The sequence below is a fragment of the Artemia franciscana genome, chromosome 14 (assembly GCF_032884065.1).
Source record: "Artemia franciscana chromosome 14, ASM3288406v1, whole genome shotgun sequence".
Taxonomy (NCBI): Eukaryota; Metazoa; Arthropoda; class Branchiopoda; order Anostraca; family Artemiidae; genus Artemia; species Artemia franciscana.
In genome coordinates, this window is record NC_088876.1 from 13,511,295 (window position 1) to 13,538,762 (window position 27,468).

At 34.1% G+C, this 27,468-nt stretch overlaps 1 protein-coding gene across 4 annotated transcripts; it reads right to left on the reverse strand.

Moving 5' to 3' along the window:
- LOC136035344 (hydroxylysine kinase-like) lies at positions 1 to 27,350 on the reverse strand. 4 transcript variants are annotated; one of them, XM_065717089.1, is made up of 7 exons: positions 27,293 to 27,312; positions 21,494 to 21,668; positions 15,540 to 15,705; positions 10,877 to 11,066; positions 6,729 to 6,853; positions 4,739 to 5,161; positions 1 to 1,308 (listed from the first exon to the last, which is right to left on the reverse strand). In XM_065717089.1, exons 3-7 carry the CDS (start codon positions 15,687 to 15,689, stop codon positions 1,117 to 1,119), a joined length of 1,080 nt encoding a protein of 359 aa, XP_065573161.1. In that variant the 5' UTR covers positions 15,690 to 15,705; positions 21,494 to 21,668; positions 27,293 to 27,312; the 3' UTR covers positions 1 to 1,116. The 4 variants fall into 4 exon arrangements, with proteins under 4 accessions (XP_065573161.1, XP_065573160.1, XP_065573162.1 ...); XM_065717088.1 differs by having other exon boundaries at positions 27,251 to 27,300; XM_065717090.1 differs by lacking the exon at positions 21,494 to 21,668 and having other exon boundaries at positions 27,293 to 27,350.
- Between the last annotated feature and the right edge of the window lie 118 nt (positions 27,351 to 27,468).

The window sequence follows — 27,468 nt, forward strand, 5'->3', positions numbered from 1 at the left end:
AAGCATTTACTAACACCTTTATTACCCAAGCACAATAGGACAACAGAAATACACACACAAAATTATCAAAAAATATCATTATTCAATATCAATGGAATAGTTAAAACGAGTTAAATGATAAAAACATAACAACCCAAGAGAACAAACATATCACTTAGAAAAGAAGGCTATAATTTCTGATTAAGATATGGAGTGAAGCAAAATAGTTGCAATACAGTATTGAAAAACATAGATGACAACCTAAAAATTTACTGTACCATCAAAAGTAAGTTAAAATGATATTTATCTGATTTATTGTTTATTTTCTGATTTAATTCAATTCACTGTTGCCAAGCAATTTTACGTTCAAATATTATTTCACTTACTTCAAACGAATCTTTAGATTAGTATAGGTACAAAAGAATATAGGAAGCTGATTGAACAAATATAGTAAGCTGATCGAACAAGACAACCAATGCAATCTGGTATTCACTGTCTCTTCTTTTTAGACTATGCTCTGTACAAATCCACAATTTTTGATAATAGTATTACGTGTGGTTTTACTTTTTCAAACCAGCCAGTCAAAGCTGTAGATTACATGTAGCTAGAGTTCCTAATTAAGATCCAAACCAGATTGTCAAGTTCCTTGTTCAGTCTTCTACTTTCTTTCGTCTGAGAAAAATACAGGCATTTTCAAGTAAATCGTGGCAAGTATATCTCAATACCAGGCAGAACACATATTTTACTCCTGTGACAGACTTTCGCATACAGCCCCTTAATTTAGCAACAAAAACGATGCAGAACAAATCTTTGACAATGTTTTGGTTTCCTTTTTCATACCAACATTTCCTATGTGTGGATACAAATCACCGTTGATACAGTTTGTTTTAAAATTTATTATCCTCACAAATTTTCCTCCAAGTCTTCTTTTTCTGAAACTTGCCTCTTCGATTTGTAAATTCAAATTTTTTTTTTACTAAATTGTCGTCCCACCCTTCCACTTAAAGAAGTAAGTTTCGGTAAAAGTCCATTTTACTCATACCTAAAAAATGCAAGCAAATCTTGAAATAGTTAAGAAAAACCATTATAGCCTACTTTGTATAAGTTTCATTTTTCGAGACTTGGTTGGTAAAAATCTCATCGACCACGACTTATGCTGTTTGTTATTTCCTGCCACTTGGAATATATTTCAGAATCTGGCGTGTTCCAGATTACTTCGAGAAGAGGCCATCCTTTTTTGGAAGTTGTTAGCGCATACTCATTTCCATCGTAAACATACGCAAAATTACCAAGAATTAAGCTCTGAGAGAGTCTTGCACAGATGCAAATCTGCAAAGAAAAATAGCTTAAAGTCGGCCCAGAGTCAAGATGAGTTTATAAGTATATTAGTATATAAGGAAGACCAAGACGAGGTCGACCAAACCACACACTATGGAGTCAGTATGATCGGGACCTGAAAGAGGTCAACATTTGACTCACTCCATAACGGGAAGATATCACTGCAGCTGCACACCTTAGTGATCAATGGAGAGGCTTTGTCGACGCCCTATGCACCACTGATGGCTCAGGAGGATTTAAGGTCTAAGAAAGGCTACAACAAAAAAAGACAAACCAACTCTCTTATGCTTTCATATCCTTATTTACTGTTGCTTTAGATGGGACTGAAGATAAATGAACCGACCAGCATAATAGCAAGCCTATACCTGTGCGCAATTTTGAAAATTAACCTACGTTCTGCATAAAAGTATACGGTTATTTCACAGTATTTAAAAACTATCTAAAAACGAAAGAATCAGCCTAAATTAAGAGTATTTAGGGTCGAAAAAAAAAAATCTCTTCAAATTGTTTCTTAGTTCTTCTGGATAATACTGCACTTTATGTAACTCTATTGTTTTTAATTTCTCTTTAAACCTATTCTCTTTAAATGTTTATCTACCAAACATTTCTCTCTAATCAGTATCTTATTGTCTTCGAGACAAGATTCAAGTAATGTACATACTACAGTTTTTAAAGCAAAAGACATATCTCAAATTTTAGTCTTTCCTTTCAAGTTATTCCATTTTCGGTCCCACTCGTTTCTCAGTAGAAAATACATACTTCACCTACATATTACTTAAAAGGAATAAAAAAAAGACGTTATGAAAAAAGGGTATTGAATATTTCTCCAAATAGACTTATCTTATATAAGGCACGTCAGAATGATTTACTTGGCTGGATAAATATATCTCAAATAGGTTAAAACTACTCAAAAAGAAAATTTGCATGCAGACCAATGGTCCGCGTCGCGCAGGTACTAGTCTTCCGATTCACTGCCTTTGGCCGGGAGTACTATTTTTAGTTGGGGGCAAATCATCAAACATTAGTAAACAGATTAGTTAAAAGTATTTTAGTCGTTTATGCATATAGCGTAAAGCAAGGCAGTCTGTCACTATTCACTAACTAATATAAGCACAATTAATAAGGACAAGATTAATTATCAACTCAAAAATATGAAACCTATAAAGTACGCATAAATATGGATTCGTTGAAAATAATTTCATTAGAATTAGCTTTAGCAGAAAATTGTATCTAAGGACATATGGCTTTTATGCTAAACATAGCACTACGTACAAGGTGCGCCAGAATTACGTTAGAACTTAAAGGTAAAAAAAATCATTTATTCCCAAATATGTATAACAAGCGAAAAAATAATTCATATCCTAGTCCTGAAGTCTAAATTTGAGTCTTGAATTTGTCTTGGATCTGACGTGTGATGTCAATAATGAGAACGAGCTTAGCATTAAAAAAACATTACAATATACTATCTACTATCACATTCAACATCGACTTCAATGTAAGATATATCTCGGCTGTCAAAAAAGAAAGAAAGCATACTTTAAAACCATTTTATTTAATTCATGTAATGTTTTATGTAATTCAAATTTGATAGCCCTGAATTTGTCTTCGACCTGACGTGTGATGTAAATGCTGAGAACAAGGTTAGCATTAAAAACATTACAATATACTATCTATTATCATACTCAAGATCGACTTTGGACAGCACTTCGGCTATTCTTTCAGTTTCCCAGATAAGAAATTAAAAAAAAATAAAATATATGTGCGCTTTCTCGTGGCAAAAGCAAGTCATTGGAACCCATATTAGATTTGTGCCAGTACACTGAACACAAGTTATTTGTGCATGTACGAGTATTTTGTAGGAGTATCAACAGTTTATTCCATGCTTGCTATGTGGTTCTCAAATATAAAATGTTTATAGAGCCTGAAAGGTATGGTCAAGATCCAATTCTTAAGGACAGTTTTCTATCTCCTATTAACTCTATATACTAAATCTATTAATTTTGAGAAACATTTTGAGGCAGCATAAACAATATGAGGAAAATTTTTTTTCCTTCAAGCTTCATTAACGTGGCTTTAGTTTAGAGGTTCCAGTGGTTAACAAAGCCCATAAACTAAATATAGTAGACGGTTGCTCATTTTCCCCTTTGGTATCCTCATTAACATGGCCCCACGACCAGTAAATGTGATTGGGCACTTTTATAGCAAATTCTTCTTTCTAGGATCCATATTTCTTTCTGGGCCCCTGTTTCTTTGTTCTTACATTTATGTTTAAGCGTCATACACGTCAGAATGGCTGATGACTTAAAGTTTTTAGTCATAAAGTGTGGAACTCGCAATTAATTATTAAGACCTTCCCTAGAGAAGGGTCAAGACGTTTCCTATTCATCACGAGTCTTCTTCTCCAGCTATATATGGCAGCCTTCCTGCATGAATAAATAAGTTCTATCTCATCAAACTTCATATTTCATAACCATGGGAGATGAGTTGCTAAAACATCTAGTAAGCGAAGAGTTTCTAGAACTCCTGACAACAGGGGCGTAACTTCAGCACTTTTTTTGGGGGGAGGGGGGCAAAAGGAGTCCATATCAGGATATTCAAGGGGCATGGACTATATAATTTTTTCTTCTAATTACAGCGGGAGGGGGCAACTACCCCCCTTGCCACCCCCCCAAAAGACAACCCTGTCTAACAAGTTCCATTCAAAAATTTGAATTTGTCAGTCAAAATGTCATTACAGCAGTTGTTTTCTGATGCTGACAACCCTAAATATAATTATTTTCATACTAATTAACTGTTGAAATTGAAGGATCTTAAGAAAAGCAAAATTGTCCAACTAATGCAGGGAGCAACAGCTCCTTCTGAAATCCATATGACATCCTTAAATACCCATTCTCGACGGAAATTTTACTAATATCGAGATTTAACTAAAGGTAATTTGCGCCAATAAGAAAAAAAAAATATTAAAAAATTCTATGAAAAATCTGACTAGTTCAAATTAGCGCTAGCTAAGTCTCAGTATTAGTGAATAGCCCTTAACCCGGCTTTCCAACGCACAACAAGAAGTCCTCAGGACATCTAGTTCAATGAGGACTTTGTGCAAGCCGGGGTTGTTTAGATGACAAAACAGCTTTAAAACTTGGCGATACAGTCCATCCAACCAGACTCAACACAAGGAACCTCGGGTCTATTACCTCTTACTCAAAGTTTACCCACTCCTAAAAGATAATACACTGCAATGAAAGTATACTTATGTCTTTGACATTCGGCCCAATAAAACAGAGATATCCAACCGACTTAAGGACTTGACCTATCAACTTAGTGGGCGGTAGATATTGACACTATATTAGAATCAAATTTGCCAAAGATATGTGGAAGGCGTAGAAATGGATTATCTGATCTACAATTACTTTATGTTACTTACTTTCAAAAGCGAATATTCCAATGTAGTCAGAGATCTATGCTTTAAAAATCCAGCAAGAACATAGCCTCCCGCATCTAGCGGAGTTGTGATTTCACATTCCATGATCATATAGCACATGGCTACTGCTAAATCAAAAACCGTACAAGAAAAATGTGCATCTCCAAAGTCAATAATGCCAAAACCCATATCCGCATTTTTGGTTTCTTGGACGATTATATTCAATTCATTAAGATCTCCATGGATTGGAGATTTTGCTAGGTGATCAATTTGAGGAATTACAACTTCTTGAAATTTTTCTAAAGCCATAACGGATAGATTCCGCCTATGATCATCCTTAACAGCATATGCAAAGTCAAGAGCTTTAATTGAGGAGTCCAGTCTCCATATTTTATCATACTTCATGATGCCGTCATGATGAAAATTCTGAAACAAAAGCAAATATTTACACTGAAAAGTTGGACTAAAAAGGCACCCGCATTGGCTCCGGCAATAGTAGTATAGTAAATGTATGTTCAAAACCACTCATCAAATCAATTAAATTTTCCTCCTTTCAATAAAAGAAAATGAAATAATTGGCTAAATGTCAATTCAAAAAAAATGTACGGAATAAGGTAGTCAAAATGTATTTCTGAGAACTTAGGGGGGCTTTTTATTTTATCCTCTTTCACTAACTGAAACCATCTTTTTAGCAAGTATTTTAAATCAATCATTTTCATTTTTAGGGTAGTAATAATTTTTTTCGACATTTCGATGAAAATACCACAAAAAAGTATTTTTCAAAATCTAGGAGGACACGCATAAAAACCTATGAGTGGTTGAGGACATGCATAAAAACCTAAGAGTAGTAATTTTCACCGTCTCCTACACATTTGACGCACCTGATAGGAGGCACTGAACGGTTTATTTTATTCTTAAAAGAGGCTAAATAAAAAATAAAACAATTTATTTTTTCGTTTCATATAAAAGCAAAGAGCGGTGAAAAACTTAAAACGATGAGAAATATAGAGCAAAACACCCAAAATAAAGTGCAACAAATGTTTTCAGTTGATGGTTAAAAAGGTTTTATTTAGCAATTACCTAAAAATACTTTTGAAAAAAAAAGTATCAAGGTTATTTAAATCAGCTAAGAATAATAAAAAAAAACAGTCACTGTTAAAACATTATGATGAAAAATGGTAACTTATTACGGCAGTATTTTTGTACAAAAACATTAATTGTTGAAATATTAAAAAAGAATCAAATTTTAGTGTAAGGAGCTGAGAAATGGTGGGACACAAGCCACCACACTCTATATGTATGATAATAGTTTGTATCCTGTTAAGTTTTAATGTTATTGTTTACTTTCATTTGAAAAAAAAATTTCCTTGTTACTTTTATAATCAAAGCTATCTAATATTGAGGGCTAACCCCCTCCCCTCTCAAACCGCGCTATTTAGGTTAAAGCTTAAGTTTTAGAATGGAATATGATTTATTGGCTAATATAGCACAAAAGCTAGGATAAGCACGTCAGAACAATTACAATGATAAAGAGATAAAAAATGTAATTACAATGATACAAAAAAAATGTATTTTTTAAAGTTCAGAGAATGTAAAGTCTGTTACAGTCAACTTGAAGACTAAATTGTTACGAAGACCCTTATATTCGTAACAATATTTTGCTTTTATTTCCATTTCGTCAAAAGATAGAAAACTGATAAATAAACAAAAATTTAAAAAATCAATTAAGCAATTTCTTTTGTTCCAATCAGGCGAAGATAACATTCCAGCCTGTAGAGAGGTCTGAGAGGGAGTTAAACTCTTATTTGTAGTTACTTATGTTAGTAATAAGCTTGACTTTATTATTAGTTTTAAATTCTGCTCTTTTTAATTCTCGTCCACTCAGTGACCTAGAAACGTTTTAATCAATTTCTGCTCGTAGTAGGGTTTTTTATTTCCTCGAATTTTTTTTCAACTTTTTGGAACATGAACTATGAGACAATGGGTCACTTACCTCCAGTGCATTTGTAAGGGTTGCTATTAATTCACCAACTTGAATGAACACTTTCGTAGTATATTGCACTTTGTTCAGCGTCACACCAGGAATGTATGTCAGAAGCCTTGCCAGGCTCACGATTTCTGGAATAAAATAGATACGTTTCATAGTTCATGACTGGGATCAACAATCTAACATATTTAATTTATTTACAATGAAAGAATGAAGCTTGAGATTGGAGAGTAAAAATAAAGTGAAATAAATCAGGCATTCCAACACGGAGAATAAATAGGCCCATATTTGCACATTTTTAACCCCAAGTCTAGGTGATAAATTACTCGTCCTCTCTGCTCCCCTGTTTTTATTTTCTACTTTGGCTAACTCCCATGATATCCAGGGAGGATTTTTGAAAATTTTTAATGAAAAATTCAGTTGATAAAAAGAGTAAATTGGATTTATAGTAAGGCGAGTAATTTAAGGACTAAGTCAAATTGTTCTATTATCGATTGCGATCTAGGTTTCCAGGGAATGTTAACTATTTCATATATTCTAATGGTCTCATATTGCTATTTGGTAACGCAAGACGATCTACGATCGGTCAGCCAAAAATGAACTACCAATCAGAAACAAGCTTCCATTCTTAGAGATCTTATATAAACAAATGTAATAGGCCTAGGCCTACTTAGCCACTACGAAATAACTGTTAGTTGCTTTTCTTTTTTCTTGTGGATGCATTTGTCTCTCTTACCCGACGCTGAGTGGATCATTAAATTACGCCGTATGATACAGTTGTGAATCTGGAATTCCAGCAACACCAAGAGTGCGTTCGGACTAATATCCACTTATTTTAGTTTCAGACAGTCGAACAACTTGTCCTGGTTAGCTTCATACGTTAGCTTCAGGAGACTTGTGAAGGGTCTCTTTCTTGATAAGGTTTTATGAATATCAATTTTAAAACAAAATATTTCTGATGAAAGTAAAGAGCAAGGTTAAACTTAAACGAACAAAAATTACTGCTTTGCAGTTATGTAACATATGTTTTATTTATATTTACAGTTTTAAAAAATGGTCCAATCTAAGCGCCTTGGCTTAATTTTTATGCCCATTGATTTTAATTTTGAAGCCCATTCTTTCACCCTGCGCTCTCAAGACATCGAAAAAATCATCTATTTTCGTAGCATTTTCATTCGGGATGCTCAAATAATAGTAATTTTAATATACAATTTCAATTTCCTCGAAACCTAAAGTGAGATGAGTTTTCAGTGAAGCGCTAATTTTTTTCAGAACTGTACAAACTTAGGGAAATATTACGAATGACGATGTTATCAAGATGAATTTACAAGAATCATGCAAACAAAAATTAGCTTTAAAATCAGATCCTAAACAGCTCTTTGACTGCTAGTTCTGTTAGTCAGTAAATGTTTTATGAAAAATACTGATGAGGCTGGGATGGAAATATAGAAGAGGAGGAGAAAACCTCAAGCCCAGGGTTTTCAACCATTGTGTGTGTGAGTTTTCAACCATGAGTACCTTTTTCATTCTTCTCAGCATCTCCATTCCGGAAATGGTCCCAAAGTGCACTTTTTGGATGCCATATGACAATTTGTGATGGCGTTACCAAGCCGAATTTATAAAAAGCAATTCGATATAAAAATAAGATTTTAATCGAGCCCTTAAACAGACCTCTTTGACGTTGCATAAGCACTAGCGTGCCTGTTAGCAGACGATTTGTTAAAAATATAGAGGGACCTAGGGGGGACTATATAGAACAGAGGGGATTAAAAAACTCAGATTTAGGGTTTTCAACTGTGGAGAATATGATAGTACCTTTTTCGTTCTTCCAAGCGTTTCTGTCCTGGAAATGACACCCAAAGTACACTTTTTGGGTGTAACAGAGTACCTTATGATGGCCGTTATCAAGTCGAATTTATACAAAAGAAACTAGAAATAAAACTCAAATTTCAAATGAGCCCCTTAGTCAGCTCTCTATGAAGGGATTCTCCTTGCTGTTGAAGGAGGGGGGGGGATGAATTTCTTGTACAGGGTTTTTGACAACAGCTATTCCAATGGTGTACTTTTCGTTTCGATCTGACATCATTTTTGAGAGGATTCAGAAAAATGGGAAACCCAGGAGCTCAATTTTTAATGAAAAAGAAGCTGAATGCTGGTATGCAGTTTTTATACTTAGATGGTGCCAAATTTAAAAATAAAGAACGTTTATTAGTAAATTCGGAGAAAATGAGCGAAAGAAAGTATTATGTATACAAATCACTACATGTTATGTTTCCTGGTTGCTGTAGGAAAAGACAGAAACTGCCATTAATTGGCAGTAAACGATGGAAGAAGAAACAGTGGCTGAATTATTAAAACTACGCAAGACTGGAGCATAGAGAATAAATTCTGGAAGCTCCATTCAATTACACCAACAACAAAACAACTACGCAAGAATACAACATATTATCTTGTTTCCTAATAGGAGTTGAAAGAAAATGCATATATCATTTAACAGCAAAAAATCAAAGTTATGCCTTAATATGTTTATTGTTAAAGTTCTTCAAAATTAATAATTCAAATTATTAGCCAATTGGACTTACCTACAAGAAAGTATTTTTAGAAATACTAATTAAACTTTCCTATTTTGTTTTATTTACACCTTTAGTTGACTATTGAAATATCAATAATATCTTTTTTCTTCTGATTCGAAAAAAAATCCCTTTTTTACTTAATTTTGGCATACTCTCACTACCCAATAATAGGCCTATATTTGTTTAATAGCAAACAAGTTTATCACCCGAGTGATTGTTGAAATACTTGTCTATATTTGGGCTGTACAACCAGTTTGTTTCGCCTTTTGTCTAAACAGAAAAGTTTCCCTTTGTTGGTCTTCGCGATCGAGTGTGGCAATTGTCAAAAGGTAGTCAGAAGGGCACATCTGCAATATCTTAGAAACGACTAATGGTGTTTAGTTAAAGGTATAAGGGAATGTCGACGGAGAATTTGAACTTAATCAAAATATACTATGTGCATTCCAGTTGTTTAAATGGTGAGTGCAATACCTCAGGAACAGTCAAGGGTATTAAGTTTAAACTTTCAGAGAATGTTGAGAGAATTTAGCTTAATCAAAATACATCATCTCGCTTCACACTAACTAAGGATCTCTCACAAAAGTTGGAATCTAAAAAAATTACTTTTTGAAGGTACGGGCATCCCCTTCCCCTCAGAAACAGTCATTGACCTTCCAGCCTATCCTAATAGCTGGTATGGAGTAGAACAATGCTGCAGAACTATAAGTATTATTTTCCCTACTTTCTAAATAATAACCCTTCATTATGTGCGGACTGAGCATGTGTTTAGAGACGAATGTGGCACCATTTGGCAGAACGACTTATGAAACTAGGAGGATATTTGTATAGCTTTTTAACCATTCTAAGCTGACATAATTTCTCAGAGTTTTTTTCCTGTTCAAGACAGAATGTCGGTTTTGCTGCGCGAAATGGCAGAAATTAGCACTTTGCGGCAGTAAGATCATAATAGGGTTCTATAACATGCTGACTATGACCCTGCAAGTTCCATCAAGATCACGCCTTTTTCAGCTAATGTGTTCCTTTTTTTCCGTAGACCACATCAAATTCTCTTATTTCCGAAGCTTATTATGGGTAATTCTAAACTTAATCCATGTTTTAGATTGGAATTACCATAAAAGGAGATTCTTTTGATATGTTTTATTTTAAAAATTCCGTTTTTTTATTTTGGGTACTAAAGAAACGTCTCATTCTTTACTTAACAGTTTGTTACCAAAGACTATTTGACGAAAAACAGGTCGCCAAAATAAATAATGCTTTTTGATATGAGATAATAACAAAATGAAATTATCATTTAAATTGATATCTTACGCATAACATAGGTTAATATAAATGATGATAATTCAAATAAGAGCAGATTAAAAGTAATTTAATACTACTTAGTTTGAAAAATTGAGTGAATTGTTCGGGTTGTTACTATGGCGGAAGTATGTCCAATTTTTAAACTATTTTTATTTTCGTCGTGTATTCAATGCACAGTAACTATTTTGACTATGTGGTAACTATGTTAACTTTAGATTATGCTAGACATGGAGTGGGATTTTTTTCTGAAAAAAATAGAAAAAAAAATAGTAAATATCGTACCTTGCCCGTCAGCAGTTGTTAATATGACTTTGGTGACTAATTCTCCTCCTTTGTTATAAAGAGGAGAAGGACAATTTATTGCCTTTGACTGAAGGTACAACATCATTTGATTTTGTGCATCTATGTGCGAGGGAAATTTTGAATCAAGCTTATTCAACATCTTAAATACGAATTTAGAGCCAGAGCGATCCTACAATTTGATAAACTTTCATTTGGGGTTATAAATAAAGACATCACAGACAAAGAACAGAAAAACAAATCAAATAAAAAATTCTAGTAAAAAAAAGAAAAAATGTGCATAAAGACAACGATTAGCTGCGCCATGGAGGGGGAGGAGGCAAATTCAACGAAGGGATATAATACTAGATAAAAATTGAGGAGGTTCTACAAATGACCTGATTGAATTTGAGCTGTTGAGTCTCAGCCCCCAATAGAGAAATAAAACTCAGTACCCATTCACGAAAGAATATAGAGCATCTAATCACTTAGAAATGCTGGTAGGGAGGTCGCAAATAAAAACCTTGAGAGGGTTCTAGATATCATCGATCAGTTTATTAATACTATAAAATATTTAACAAGAACTTCTAACGATTATTTAGCCCGAGAAGCTATCCAAAGCCGTATCTACAGGGCGGAAGGTCCAGGTCCCCCACCCCAAAAAAACATGATAAGACAATTTTTTACATCCTAACTCAGAAAAAAGGCATAATAAATTCAGACTTGTCTGAAGTGCAACAAGGCTCAAACATATTTGTCAAGAGACATTATGAAATTCAATAAATTCAGGTCTATACAATAAGGAGAGTATTGGAGGATTTATCCAGAGAGAGAGTAGGATGTCAGTGACGCAGTAGGCGTCACTGTTAGGGAAGGGGTGGTGGCCAAACTCTTTTTTGTAGTGATTTTTTTTACGTTTTAAGCTCTATTTGCATGTTTAATTTAAAGTTTATTAGTTTCAAGATTATTTGTTCATTTTATTAGTACCTATTGTATGTGTGTTTGCAATGATTCTTTATTTAATTTCTGTTCTTTTTGGGTTTCATTTATTCTTTAATTGTAATTTCTGGCCATTATGAGTTTAAATTATTACAGGAATTTATTTATGCTGATCTTAGGTTTAAATATGACGATTACTTTTCTTTGAATTTTTTTTTTTAGAGCCTATAGTTTTCTTTTTTCAATTACAAATAATAATATTACCTAGGTGAGTGAAGCTATCCACTTGATCAGTCTTCTCGTTACCCTGCATCCCCTTTTCACCTTCACTTAATCCCAGTATATGCAACATAGTCTTCTTAACATTAATCTCCAGCCCTAACCTTGCACCCTGAGATTTCAAAACCACCCAAAATTATTCATTTTGCTAAAATTTTCAGCATAATCTACAGGACCATATACAACTATGACTGATACCTTGCACTTTTCAGTCGTAAAATGAGCAACTAGCATTCGATTGTTAATAACTTTCCCATACTAAGCATGACTTTGCTACTTCTTTATCTATCATGAGCCCTAATCCCAACTGATACACTCCATCCTTCCTGTCTGAGTAAATATATTCTATTTCACTTAATTTCCTGTTTATGCCCTTATAATATGGGTTTCTGAGACTCCTAACAAGTCCCGTCAAAACGTCTGAATTCATAAGCCAAATGTCAAAATGATAGCTGTTTTTTAACATTGTGACATTCCAAGTCGCAATTTTCGTATCATTTAAATCATCAAAGGTATTATAGCCACAGAATAAGTAAGCTACCCCAAACAAGTGCAGGATGGGAACACGTATTTTTTTATTTTATTTTACGTCTGGCTTATTATTTGGCACTATTTCCACTCGTCTTTGGTTTGATTAAGCTCTTTTGTTTGTTTGAAAACTTCTTGTTTGAAAAAAAAAAACTATTTTTTCAACTAATTTTATTCGTTTTTAATTGGCATTATTTTTTCAATGTTAATAAAAGGCACATTTGTGAAGGTTTTTCAGTTTTCTACTTAAGAATTGAGATTTTGTTTTGCTATTTTCATTTTTGACACATTTTTGTAGCAAATTTCAACAAGAGTTCTACTTTAGAATATCGGATTGATGGGAAATTGAAATATTATTCAAATACATGGGTTGAGAATCTGCTTAATTTTTGGCAACAAATCATGACCGGATAGCTTATATCTAAGCTGGATAACGTGTTGGATGGCTGAAGCCATCCAAAGCCCCATTCAGTTACAACCTTGAATTTAAATAAATATCGATTAACCATTTTAGTATTGCATTAGGTTTTGTTAACTGCTAAGTTATTTAGATGAATGCATTTTTAGCTCATTAAAAAAACTCCTGTTTTTTTGTTTAAAAATAAAATGGGCCACTAAGAACCAAAGCAACCAGATTTACTTCTTATTTAGGTTCTCTTGGTTTTCAAAATTTAATTGAGGTGTCTTCAAGGAGATCAGCATAAAGAAAAAGAATATTCCATACTGAGCACCAACACAACCACATTTTTCTTCAAAATGTGTTTCCCTATATACGCCCTTCTTGCCCCCCCCCCCAAGTCAGAATTAAATATGCTAGATCTCCAAGTTCAATATTCCCTCAAAACTTATGCTGGATCCTTAAACCCAACCTGTATGTATATTAGGATTTATGTATCATAGGATTTAATACAGCATCCACCTCAGCATCCTCTGAAAGTTTCAACTTAATATTCTTAGCCGTTCCTCAGATTTTGCATAGACGTCCTTTTGACAACCTTGATGCGCATAGTGTCTTTTGATTTAGTTCACTATCTTCTTTAACATTCCCTGAGAATTAAAAATTTGCTACCCTTGTTCCTGAGATATTACGGGTATGATATTTTAGAAACCTAAATATGCATAGTGTCTTTTAATTTACATGAACATCTCCCTCAACATTCACTGAAAGTTTCGCCTTAGCACCCATAGCCATTTCGAATGTCCTGAAAGTTAAAAACTTACTACCTTTGTTCCTGAAATTGTACAGGTACACTATTTTGGAAACCTAGATGCGCAGTGTCTTTTAACTTACATCAACATCTCCCTCAACATTCCCTGAAAGTTTCATCTTAGCGTCCATAGCCATTTCTGACATCCAAGATCAAACTTGCCCCCCCTCCAACACCTCCATCTCAATAATAAAACGCCTATGTAAGCAATCGCCAAATTGTATAATTATAGCCTTTGTTGCAGGGTCTGTTGGAATCATGACATCTCTGGAGGCATAGTTATTGGACCTTTCAACCATTGTGAAAAAAACAACTACCTCCAAATCTAGATCAGACATATTTGGGCATATTACGGGGTAGCTTAAAAAGTCGTGAGAAGGGGACTGGTTGTTTTCCAGTCACATTTGACTCTTAAAAGGGCACTAGAAATTTCAATTTTCAATTGACTGAGCCCTCTTAAATATTTTTAGAGTCACTCCTCCTGTGCAAAGTGCCAGTGGAAAAAAACGTATTAAAACCTATTGCTCTTTAATTTATTTTTAATGTGTTTAAATTTTTTATGTGCATATTGAATTTTGGAAAAGTTCATTATTCTACTAGACAATTAAATGACAGTAAAAATATATGAACATTATTAAAAATTAATGCATTTTAACCAATATCCGTATGCTGTATCTTTGTTTTGATGAATAGTTAAGGGTAACATGTGAAAGCATTTTTGCATGTGCCTTTAGGCAGCAAACATGACTTGGTTTTAAATAGTGTTAGACAGAAGAGGGGGAGGAAAAGAAATAGATACACAAGAGGCCTGCATCTCAAAGGGAAAATTAATTTAATAATGATAGTAGTAGGGGAATTAGAAACAATGATGGAAGTGGAAGTGGTCTCCTGTATTGTTTTGGACAAGGACATGTTATTTTTTTTTTACCCAGTGATCTGGCTTGGTTCTTGGAGCTACTGATTAGGTGTAAAATTTGAACTGCTTTTCAGAAGCATTTTCCAAATTTTGAAAGTAGAGTTTTGCATAATAGTTGGAAATAAAGCACTTAAAAAATGATAAACTTGCATATAATAAGGAATAATGTATGACTGGTGTAACGTCTATGGAATTCTGGTTATTTCCTTTGTTTAGGTCATTCAATTTTATGTCCAAAGGATGGACATTTGACTTCAAACATGCCACACAAATTAAAAACCCAGTTTGAATTAGTCTACAGGGAGTATATTGAAACTCCAAATATTTTATTAAATTTCTCATGTATTAACAAATAAAATATGGATAATTTAATTAAACATACATAAAACATATATAAAAGAAAATTGCAAATTACTCCTATTCCAAATTCCTAAGTATTTATCTTTTATAATGAGAAAGAAGTCAAAATCATCAAAACTCCAAATAGCCACAAAAAAGGCAGGTAAAGGCTAATTGCGGGACTGTTAAAAATGCCTTGGAAAGAGCAAACCAAATTTAGTCAAATTCTGAGAATATAGGTTTCACAACCTGTTTTATCTGAACTGAGTGATAGAGTAGATACCCTTTTCAAAACATATTGGCTGTTCAAAATACGCTTTGGCCCCAGGCTGAAAACTATTGGGTAGGGGATTTGGTTAGAGATTTCTTTGCAAGTGTTTTCATGCAATTCAACGTCAGATCTAATTTTTGTCCTACAAATGGTAAAAATTAAAATAAAGAAGAACAAAATATTTACCGTAATAAGGAAATTCCTATCATCATAGCTAACTAATTCACTAATTTCAAAGATAGAAACTTCATAATTCCTTTCAATTATAGAAATTACTTCTTCTTTTGTGATTTCTGGCTTGATTTTCTCTCCTGGTTGCAATATGGTTTCACTCATAGTTCCACACTAATTCCTAGAAAATACTGAAACTAAGTTGATTTTCAATCAATACTGAGGACATTGAAAATAATGATTGGAGAACAAAAAGGAAATAAGAGAATTTTGCCTATTATCAGTTCAATTGCGCTTTCCAGCTTTGTTTATTAAACAGAAGCAAGTTCTTTCTTCAGTTTTCAGTTATCTCGTACTACTCAATAGTCTCAGGAACAAGGTTTGAAAATAAGCAAAATTTCTTAAAATGTTACTAGTTCACGCAACTTCCTGATGAAAGATGTCAGTTATGCGTAAATAGTCATAACTTTATTTATTTGTACAACATTGTACCTTCCTTACTTTGAAAACAAACTCCATGATGGGTATGTCATTCAAAGCACAATACCTACATTCATGATTTTTATTAAAATCTAAATATGATATTTTTGGTAATTTTGAGCTATTTTTGGTGAGATAGTACATGATTACATAGTTTTGAATGTTCATCTTTTTTAATTATTTATAAAAATGGATCAATATTTAATTCATCTTCCCAAATACTTTTTAGTTCTTTTTACTTCTCTCCTTCAAATGAACCCAAACATATGCAATTATTTCGGTCTTCTACTGTACAACTTAAAACACAATTTTTGGACATCATGATTCACGCACTATCTGGCACTAAATTAATTGAAAAGCAAGATTAGCAGACATAACTTTACTTTTCTATCTTCATCAGCATCAAAAATTGTAGATTTTTGGTTCTTGTAGATCTTTTTTCTAAATAGTGGCTGCATGGCCTATTATGATTTTTTAGAATGCGTGGGCTGGGTGTAATCAAAAACAGATGGGTCAAGCATCTTATCAACATTGTGCCTCCTAAAGGTCATAACTGACATGTTTTTCAAAGACAAGATGGCAGCAGCTTACTTTCTATTTTTTTTCTTTTTCATATTCTGTGGCCAGAGTATGTCAATATGAAAGTGAAGGTCCCAATTAACAACGTTGAAAAGACGTATGTGAAAACTTTGTCCCACTTAAAGGTCGAAAGTGGTAGTTGCAATCTTTAGGTTGATACGTTTTTATCAGATCGTGTCAGTTACGTCTATTAGTAAGTTCTGACCTTTCCTTCACAGCCCACAATATTATGCTTGAAAAGGAGTTTTTTTCAATAAACTCTGGGCTAGCAGAAAGAAATCCAAGGTAAGAGGTGATATAGTTCTTTTTTTTTATCTTAATAGCCTACCAATGCAAATTCGGTTTCTTACAAGAACAGGTTTGGTAACCCCAGATAATGCCTGCCTGATAACCTCTGTTTTGTCCTATTATTTTGCATTTCATCCAGAAAAAATATGCCAATGCAAGATCAGGAGTACCTACAAATGTTTTAGAATGCGTGTTAGTTAGCCTAGCAAAACCTCTATAGGCTGTGAGCAAAAATACCTTCGATTTTACCCTTGCTTGCTTATTGTTCCAAACTGGAACTTTATCTCTTGCTTAACAAGGTGTACTACAGTAAAGGGGAGCTCCTGCCAGTACTCTGAGTAAATATTCAGAAAACTGGGCTGGTTTGTGTGTGTACTCACAACAAGGAACAAAGGAAGAAGTGCCTTCCCTCACTCACTTCATTATTCACATAAGGCAACCCAGTTTTCAAAACATTGAGACTCTCCCTTAATTTATGTTAAGTAAACGGAAACGAAGTAGTAAATTTCCAGCGTTCCTTTTCAAATTGACCTAAATTTGCCATTCCAGGGAGTTTCAATGACTTGCCAAGTGTTGTCAATCAAAGACATTTTGGACCAACTCAAAGACATCAGATGAAGACCTGTCAGGTGGCAGTGATGGTGATGATGATTTGCTTCCTGAGCTCGAGCCTTAAAGCTATGATTCTAGTCAAGAAAAAAGGATAGAAACATCTGCTAGAGACCAGGATGTTCCTTCTGGATCAGTGGGAAATGAGGCAGAAGGAGAGACTATTGCGGGAAGTATAAGTATACCCACTGCAGTACTTGTAACAGAAAATGCATCTTCAAGCCTTGGTAGCTTTCCCTTAGTTTTTGACATTGAAGAGCAAGTGGTTGAGGTGGTCTTTTCCACTTCAAAAGAAACTAATCTTACAAGGAAGAGGAAGAACCCTGCAGGGGAAAGAATACTCTTCACAGAAAACTTATAAAAAAAAAACTACATGGGAATATGTGTACACAAAAACAGTTCATACTGCATCATGTTATAAAATGCTCAATTAAGAGAAAGAAGAACAAGACAAATAGGCAAACAAATACGTTCTATGTTCTAACAGTCACAGGTGAAAAGAAAAGGGTGTGCAAAGCGTTTTTTTCTTGGTGCCCTAGGAATCAGAGAAAACTTTGTCAGAAAATGTGTTATGAATACCTCTGGGGCAGGCACTGCTTCTTCAGATAAGAAAGCTGAGACAAGCCCCCAGAACTTCAAAAAAACAAAACAGGGTAACTAAAAACAAACTGATTTTATCAGAAAGCACATTGAAAGTTTTTCTGCAGTTGGCTCCCATTACTGTCAAGCAAACTCAACCAGGCTGAATCTGGTTGCACAACTTAACTTGTCTAAGCTGTACAGACTGTATCTCGAAAAGTGTTTCAAAGAAAGAAGAAGACCAGCATCAAGAAAAGTGTACATTGAGCTGCTCAAAACATCATACAGATCTTTTCATGTTCCAAAGAAAGATCAGTGTCTAGTTTACTCTAGGTGAAACTTTTTGCTGCCTGCAGAAAAAGAAGGTGAAAAAGCAAATCAAGATGCACATATTCTTATGGCTAAAATGGCAAGGGAAAATGAAACAAAGGAAAAAATAATTCAGTGTGAAGAAGGCTATGAGTCAGCAAAGCTTGCTGACTCACTTGCAAAAAGCGCTGGAGACACAAAAGTTGGAGGCTGGACCAATTTTCTATAAGCACAAACTGGCCATCTACAATCTAACAGCGTATGACCTCAACTCAAGGGAAGGTACTTGCAATTTGTGGGACCAGACCAATGGCAAGAGGGGTTCAAATGGAACTTATACAGTGATGTTAAACCTAAAGAAAAGTAAAGGTAATGTGATGAAGTTCTACGTTCTGACCAATTGCTGTAGGGAACAGTTTAGGAACCAGATCATGGTTGCTATGTATGTAATTTCGACAATGCTGCCAAATGTCCAAGAAATGAACCATATTTTTTTTAGAATTCGAGAATACACAGCAAAAGGGGGATACAATTCACGCTTGCATTGAATGGGCTGCCAGGAACGTGCCAGTATTTAGTATCGAGAGTTGGTGGACCATCTGCCTTCTAGCATAAATCAACCCTTTTCTGTACATTCTTAGTGTTACTGATGACCACAAGTATGGGTCAGACTTCAACCAGCTTAGAGAGGATCTGATACAAAACAAGAAAAAAGCAACTGACCATACCATTGTTCTTTGGAAAAAGATCAAGTACATTTGTGTTTGCAATGACATTCCCAATTTGGTTTATTTTAAGTATAATTTTGAATCAGACTTAAGTTCTTTGATATTAGAATGTGAAGTGGAAACGCCTCTGAGTCTGAACTGCAGTTCAAGAAAGCTTATTCAAAGCATCTGTCTCTTGCTGCTGCCAAGTACAAGAATTTGCAGGATCTTTGCAAGTTATTAGGTATTCCTCAAATCCATCATGACCTCTACAAAAATCTACCATATTCCAAAGTAGTGAGAGATGCTCTAGAAGAGTTGGATGTTGAAGACACTGATCAGCAGGTTGTTGATGAAGAAGCAGCATACAAATTTGTGCGCTTTACAACGTATTTTGATTAAAATTAGATATCCAATTGAGGGTCTTAAAGACTATAGGCACATATTTAGGGTATTAAACCCAAACTTTCAGGGTATTTTGAAAAACAAACAAACAAAAGGTACAATTTGCACACTACCACTACTATTACTACTATGGCTATTACTACAACTACTACTACTACTGAAGCTAAGGGTATTAAGACGAAACTTTCAGAGAATATTCAGGGGCATTTTGAACTAACAAAAAGGCACTATGTGCAAGCTACTACTGCTACTACTACTACTTCTACTGCTACTGCTGCTGCAGAAGCTAAGGGTATTAAGGTACAAATTTCAAGAAATGTTTAGGGGATGTTGAACTTCAGACATGTGGGGAAATGCTCAAAACCAATCAATACCACAGAAAAACTAATTGGTTTGTCCAATAGTACCAATTGGTTCTAGGACAGTTATTTTCTCTAGTTTCCCTATGGAACCAATTGTTTTTTCATGTCATCAAGCAAAATGAGCAAGCATTTTTAAAAGTGGAAAGCATATCAACTGTTAAGAATGAATGTGAAGGTTCAAGATTTGGAGTTTCTTATTCAGACCCATCAGTTTTATCCAACACAAATAATGCTTTGTATAAAACTAATACAAAAAAGGACAATACTTGGCAAGAAAACACTTGGCTTATAGACTTATTGCATACAAGTGCCTGTTATCTATGCTCTTTAGGAAACATTAGAAGTAGCCTTGAATGGTGAATTCATCATCTTTTTTATTTGGAGTTCTTGGATGAATGTTACATGGCATAATAGAGTTAAATTAGGTAACATCTAAACCAATGACCAACTAATTCAAGCCATTATAGGATGGAGAAAATAAAACCCTAATTCTGAGAGCCTTGATTGAAATGCATGGAGGGGGGAAAGGTTGGATGAACTTATTTCCATCATTTAGAAGGTTGTTGTGGGGCTATAGATTCCCTTCCTATTTCACATAAATATTCCTGATATTTATTTTTATGCTTCTTTTAACTGAATTGATTTGCTTCATAATCCAATGATGTATAAGTATGTATAAGCTATTATGAAGGAGGGACAATGGATCATTTTGTAGGTCTGGGGGTTGGATGCCTTAAAAAGTACATTTTAATGGTCCAATTTTATAAGCTTCATTGAGCCTTAAGATAAATATGGAAATGAGTTTTGAGAAATTGTTGTCTGAGCCCTTGTGATCCCTATAGATAATTTGGCAGGAAATTTCCATGGGTGAAATGTTTCAGAGAAGCCTACCATGGAAGAAAAAGGGTTTTTTTGTCATGATTTTAAACACCATCAAAAATTGAATTGAAAATAAAAGTTTTTTCGACTGAAAGCAAGGAGCTAAATCAAAACTACAAACAAACAAAAATAATTATGTATGCAAAGGGGCTGCTCCTTTCTCTGCCCCTCACTTGTTTAGCTAAAGTAAAAGTGGATAGTCATTTCCTGAAGTGAATAAAATTTCTAAGCCTGTCTGGACTAGTTTTTTAGTGTTCCAGCTCTCTACAATACTTAACAGATTTGAATAAAAAAACAGAAGTTTTTCAGTCCTTACTGTTTATCTATATTTTGCTAGTAAAAAATTTAAGCCATAAGGTACACTAAGTCCATGCTGCTTTTACACATTCTGTCTAAAAATCAAGTTGAAAATCAAAAAGGACAAAGCTCAAACCTAATTTATAAGTAACTCAGATCAGTGGGCAAGCAGAAGAATCTACAAAAATGCAGCTACTGTCTGTTTTATGAAGAGATACATTTGACTAAAGCTAATCTGTAATCTGTCTACTTTGAGTTTTCCTTATTATCATCTTAAAGATTACCCTTCTCCATGAGGAAGCCTTAACTCTACAGTGGATGTTCCAGAAATAGAAGGGTCAATACAAACCAATGCATAAACTACTACTGTTTGTGATTCTACAAAGATCCTACAAATAATCTGCATCCTGAGGTCAATAACATCCCCTCTGCATCACAACATGGATTCAGATCTGGTAGATCTGTGGACACTAACCTCATCCAAACATACAAATTGGTGACCACATTGATTAATAAAAGCCTTCCTGTTGACATGATTCTTCTTGATCTGTCCAAAGGATTTGACAAGGTTTGTCATGAGTTCCTCATAATCAAACAGTTTGTGGTAACAAACTGTAGTAAGGAGCAACCCGGCTCAATAGTAGACGAAACTGTAAAAAACGGAATTTTGATAGTAAGAGATACATCAAAAGAATCAGATTCTTATGCTGATTTTAAATATATAAGTTTCATCAAATTTAGTCTTTGTCATCAAAAGTTACAAGCTTGAGAACATTTGCCTTATTTTGGAAAGTAGGGGGAAACATCCCCTAAAAGTCATAGAATCTTAACAAAAATCACAACATCACATTCAGAGTATCAGAGAACCCTACTGTAAAAGTTCTAAGCTCCTATCTACAAAAATGTGGAACTTCATATTTTTGCCAGAAGACAGATCATGGGTTTGTGTTTATTTGTTTTTCTTTTCTTTTCCCCAGGGGTCATTGTATTGACCAAGTAGTCCTAGAATATCACAAGAGGGCTCATTCTAACGGAAATGAAAAGTTCTAGTGCCCTTTTTCATAGACCCAAAAAATTGGAGGGCACCTAGTCCCCCTCCCGCGCTCATTTTTTCCCAAAGTCAATGTATCAAAATTTTGAGATAGCCATTTTGTTCAGCATAGTTGAAAACCATAATGATTATGTCTTTGGGATGACTTACTCCACCACAGTCTCCAGGGAAGGGGCTGCAAATTACAAACTTTGACCAGTGTTTATATACAGTAATGGTTATTGGGAAGTGTACAGATGTTTTTCAGGGGGACTATTTTGGGTTGGGGGAGGGGTTGAGGGTAGGGGGTTATGTGGGAGGATATTTCTTTGGAGGAATATGTCATGGGGGAAGAGAAATTCAATGAAGGGGCACAGGATTTTCTAGCATTATTATAAAAAAAAAACAATGAAAAAAAAATATGAAAAAGTTTTTTTTTCAACTGAAAGTAAGGAGTAGCATCAAAACTTAAAACGAACAGAGATTATTACACATATGAGGGGTTCATGTCCTCCTAGATACCTTGCTCTTGATGCTAAAGTATTTTTAATAATTTCAACTATTTATTTTATGGCCTTTTTGATTCAGGAGTCATTCTTAAAGAGTTGGAACAAAATTTAAGCTTTAGTGCAAAGAGTGAGGTATTAACAAGGGGACAAACCCCCTCATATACATAATAAAAATATAAGTTCATGATGTAAGTTAATTCTTAATTTATGTGTATTTTTTTACTAATAAAAACGTTTGTTAAAAATTGCCTCTTCAAGTAACCAACAAATTGGAGGGCAATTAGGCCTCCTCCCCCACCCCTTTTTTCTCAAAATTGTCTGATCAAAACTAAGAGAAAGCCATTTAGCCAAAAAAAGAATTAATATGCAAATTTCATTTTCATAATTTATGTGCAGAGAGCCAAAACCAAACATGCATTAATTCAAAAATGTTCAGAAATTAAATAAAAAAAAATAGTTTTTTTAACTGAAAGTAAGGAGCCACATTAAAACTTAAAACGAACAGAAATTACTCCGTGTATGAAAGGGGCTGTTCCCTTCTCAATGCCCCACTCTTTACTCTAAAGTTTTTTACTGTTTAATAAAGTAGAATTGAGAGAAAGAGTCAAACTTCAGCATAAAGAGCGGAGCGTTGAGAAGGGAACAGCCCCTTTCATACATGGAGTAATTTCTCTTCATTTTAAGTTTTAATATGGCTCCTTACTTTCAGTTAAAAAAACTAGTTTTTTTTTATTTAATCAAACTGAAGGCTGCAGGTGTCAATGAAGTTGTTGTACAGTGGATTATGGCTTCCTCTCTGAAAGATCACAGAGTGTCAGAGTTTTTAATTCACAAGGAACCCCTCATTTCTCTTATCCCACAACTGTATTAAGTGGCATGCCCCAGGGCATTATTCTTTGACCAACACTTTTCAACTTCTATGTTAATGATCTACCCACCCTTCTTTCAAATCTTATTACCCTTTATGCTGATGACTCAAAACTAATTGGAAAAGTGGCTACTCCCTCTGACCAGCAATCAATTCAAACAGATCTTGACAGTCTAGGAAGATGGGCCAACATGTGGCTCCTTGCTTTGAATGTTGACATATGCTGTATCATCTATTTTGGCAAACAAAACAAGCATCATAAGTATTTCCTTCAAGACAACTTCCTTTCTGCTGTTTCTAATGAAAGAGATCTTGGGGTTATTGTTGATCACCAATTAAAGTTTAGCAGCCATGCTAAGTCTGTTTTATCTTCTGCAAATAAATCCCTTGGTATCATAAAAAGAACCATCTTCAGCCAACACCCAAGAGTTTTTATGAAGTTATATAAGGCACTTGTACCACCATGTCTGGAGGTTGGAATGTCATTGGCAGCCCCTTTTTTCAAAAAAGATAAGAAGTTGCCTGAGGATGTCCAGTGTTGTGCCACTAAGATGGTTAGCAGCATGAATGAATTTCCATATGAAGAAAGACTACATTGTTTGAAGCTTCCAACACTGACATACTGAAGGAAAAGGGGTGATATGACTTTAACTAAAAAAAATCCGTTCTAAAAACACCCTTCCTGGTTTCTTTACACGGCCCTTGTATTCTGGTACTAGAGGACATTTAATGAAGCTCCTCATGCAGCATTCCATGAGTAGACACAGAAGTCATTTCTTCAGCCAAAGAGACATTAATTTGTGGAATCCACTGTCTAAAAAACATTTTCTGCATCAATTGACATGTTCAAGTCTCACCTTGATAAGGAATGGCTCTGCCAGGAGTTCCTTTATAATTAGGAAGCTGTAGAGTTCTCCATAATAGTCTAGATCAGTGGTTCTCAACCAGGGTCCACATGGACCCCTAGGGGTCCATGTAATATTTCTGGGGTTCCACAGGCAAAACACAACAAATTGGGGGTCCACAATGATATTTTAGGGGTCCATGAAGAAAACCAACTCAGAACACTCTTTAATTTAAAAATTCAATTTCTACAGTACTTTACATTATTTTGAAAAATATATATTAATAATTCTTTCATTATTTTTTTGTACTTTCTTTTGACTTAAATATTCCCATCAGTCAGTGGCAAGAACAAGTGAAGGTGAAAATCTTTTAACTTCTCTTATGAAGTAGGCAGTGAGCTTTGATCTTTATTTTTAAGCAGATATTTTCTTCCCAATGCCCGGTACCTAACCATAGATCTTCAATGACTAATCTATTACCCATTGGTCAGTAGCAAGAGCAAAGATCATAATCTTTCAATATATCATAGGAAATGATGGTTTCTTGGCATCATATGAAATAAGCAAAATAATTGTAAAGGCTGGAAAACCCAATAATATTGGTGAAACAGTAATTCTACACACAATTTCTGCTATAATTTCATCAGTTATGAAACAAAATACAATTGAAATTACTAGTTCCTTTAAGCAACTCTTCTGTGTCATGATGCATTGATGAAATGGTAGAAGACATAGAAAAACAATTGATAGCCTATTTGCAAGTGAAACAGTTTGCCCTTCAACTTGATTAATCAACTTTAAGAGATAATGAGGCCCTTTTATTAGCATATGTTAGATTTAACAATGAGGGACCCAAAGAGGAAATGCTTTTTGCTAGAAGTCTTACAACAGACACAAAAGGCGAAACAATTTTTAATGAAGATGCTACTTATTTCAAGGAAAACAATATCCCACTTAAAAATATAATTGCTTGTGCTACTGATGGTGCACCATCTATGACAGGCAGATACAAAGGTTTTATTGCACATTAAAAAAAAAACAGTCCTAGAAGTATATTGTATTCACTGTGTTATACACCATCAACACTTAGTTACAAAGAAAATGAGTGCACGTCTGCATGATGCCCTTTCTGTTGTAATAAAAGTAGTAAACCATATTAAATCAAAATCTCTCCAAGACTGCCTTTTTCATGAATTCTGTAAGCAAAATGGAGAAGAGTTTGAGTGGCTTGTATTACATACAGAGGTGAGATGGCTATCAAAGAGGAATTGTCTTGAGCGTTTCATTGCACTTTGGGATTCTATTGTTTCCTTTCTTGCTGACACATAACTTGGAGCAAAACTGCTTGCAAATAAAAATGATGTGTTTTACATATCATATATATTTGAAAAACTTAATACACTTAATAAACAGCTCCAAGGAAACGATTCTGATCTGACATCTAGTAAAAGTGCTATTGCTGTTTTTCTAAGAAAACTACAGCTGTATAAGAATAATATCAGGTGTTGTGCATTTGAACAGTTTCCTTGTTTGGCCTGTGTTAGCAGCAATTTGCAAGATGAAGATCTTGCATTATATGGTGAATATTTGGAAAATATACATGAAGATATGCAAACTTGGTTTAGCAACCTACTCAGGATGGATATACTGATTTGGGTTTTGATTCCTTTTGAAGTTAATGTTGCAGAAATAGAATTATCTTTGCAAGAGCCCCTCATTGAATTACAAAGTGATGAAATAATGCATGCAAGATTCAAAGATGGAAAGTACAATATATGGAAAACAAACAATGTTGCTACAAAGTACCCTTTGCTCTGGGATAAAGCGCAGTTCTACATTATTGCTTTTCCTATCTTATATTGTTGAAGCAGGATTTAGTCATGTTTCTCAAATGTTATCAAAAGCTCTCAATAGATTTGACATTGTGAAAACGGGGTGATCTTTGACTATCATTAACATGAATAGAACCAAATATAAAGAAACTCGTCAAGACAGATCTCAACCACAGGGATCTCATTGAATAAACATGCCTTTTCCCTCCTTTTTTAATCACACACTTAATTTCAACTCCTTTTTGTATTCAGTTTACAAAAATAATGTTGGAGTGAATTAAACTACCTGAGGAGCTCTACTCTCCATGATTTTGAGTTGCTTGCCCATGGAAGAAACAATGTAATATTGTAGTTATTATCACAATAATAGTAATAATAACAATAATAATTATTATTATAGTAGAATATTTCATTTGTATTAAACTAGTTTTCATTTAAAAATAAAGCTTAATTGTATACTATTTGTTTGATAATTAAAACCTTAAAATTTATTTTAGTGAAGAATAGAAAATTGTTCTTTTGTCCAATAGCTATGAAGGGGTCCACCAAGATAAAAAGAAGAGAAAAAGGGTCCATGGGTAAAAAAAGGTTGAGAACCACTGGTCTAGATGAACAACCACAATCTACACCAAAAACAATTTTTTTCATCACTGGAGCATCACAAGGATGGAAAATCCAAGCTGCAATTAATAGGTTTATTATCTTTTTGGAGAAAAAAATTGTCATGCCTATAAGTTGTTCATGTGGTGTTATAAAGCATGTTTTGCTTTGGTTTTATAATTGTTTTCTTTGAAATTATATTGCTTATTGTGACAAGCTTTGAAAAGCTTAAGACATTTGGTTGGCTACTTGGCTAATAAACAATAACCTAAATAAATGAAATTCCATTTCTTACTTTGGGACTACTTGAACAAGCTATACTACTCGATTCCTTTCTCTAAGAACAATAATCAATTTACCCACAAATACAGGCCTACTCCCATCCCTAACGGTACCACCTAAATATATGTACAAATTATAAAGATAATGCCTCTACAATTCTCTTTTAATTAACAAGGACTTTGTATAACCTAATATTTGAAATAGGGTTTGTCATAAGATAAAAATAAATGATAGAGTAATGAAAAAAAAATCAGTAAAAAAAACACCAGAAGTAGGCCTATAGTTTAGCTAATTCATCAAAAACATGCTCTCAAATTTTGAAATCGGCAGCTTATGTCCAGTGTTTCACTTCCACTAATTTGTCTTGAGATCTACATAATTTCTAATCCATCTCCCGACAAAAAAGAAAATATTACTTTGTGGTAATTCTTTCATTTCACATGGCTGTTGTCCGTGCTCTTTTACTTTGAGAAGGTTTTATGAA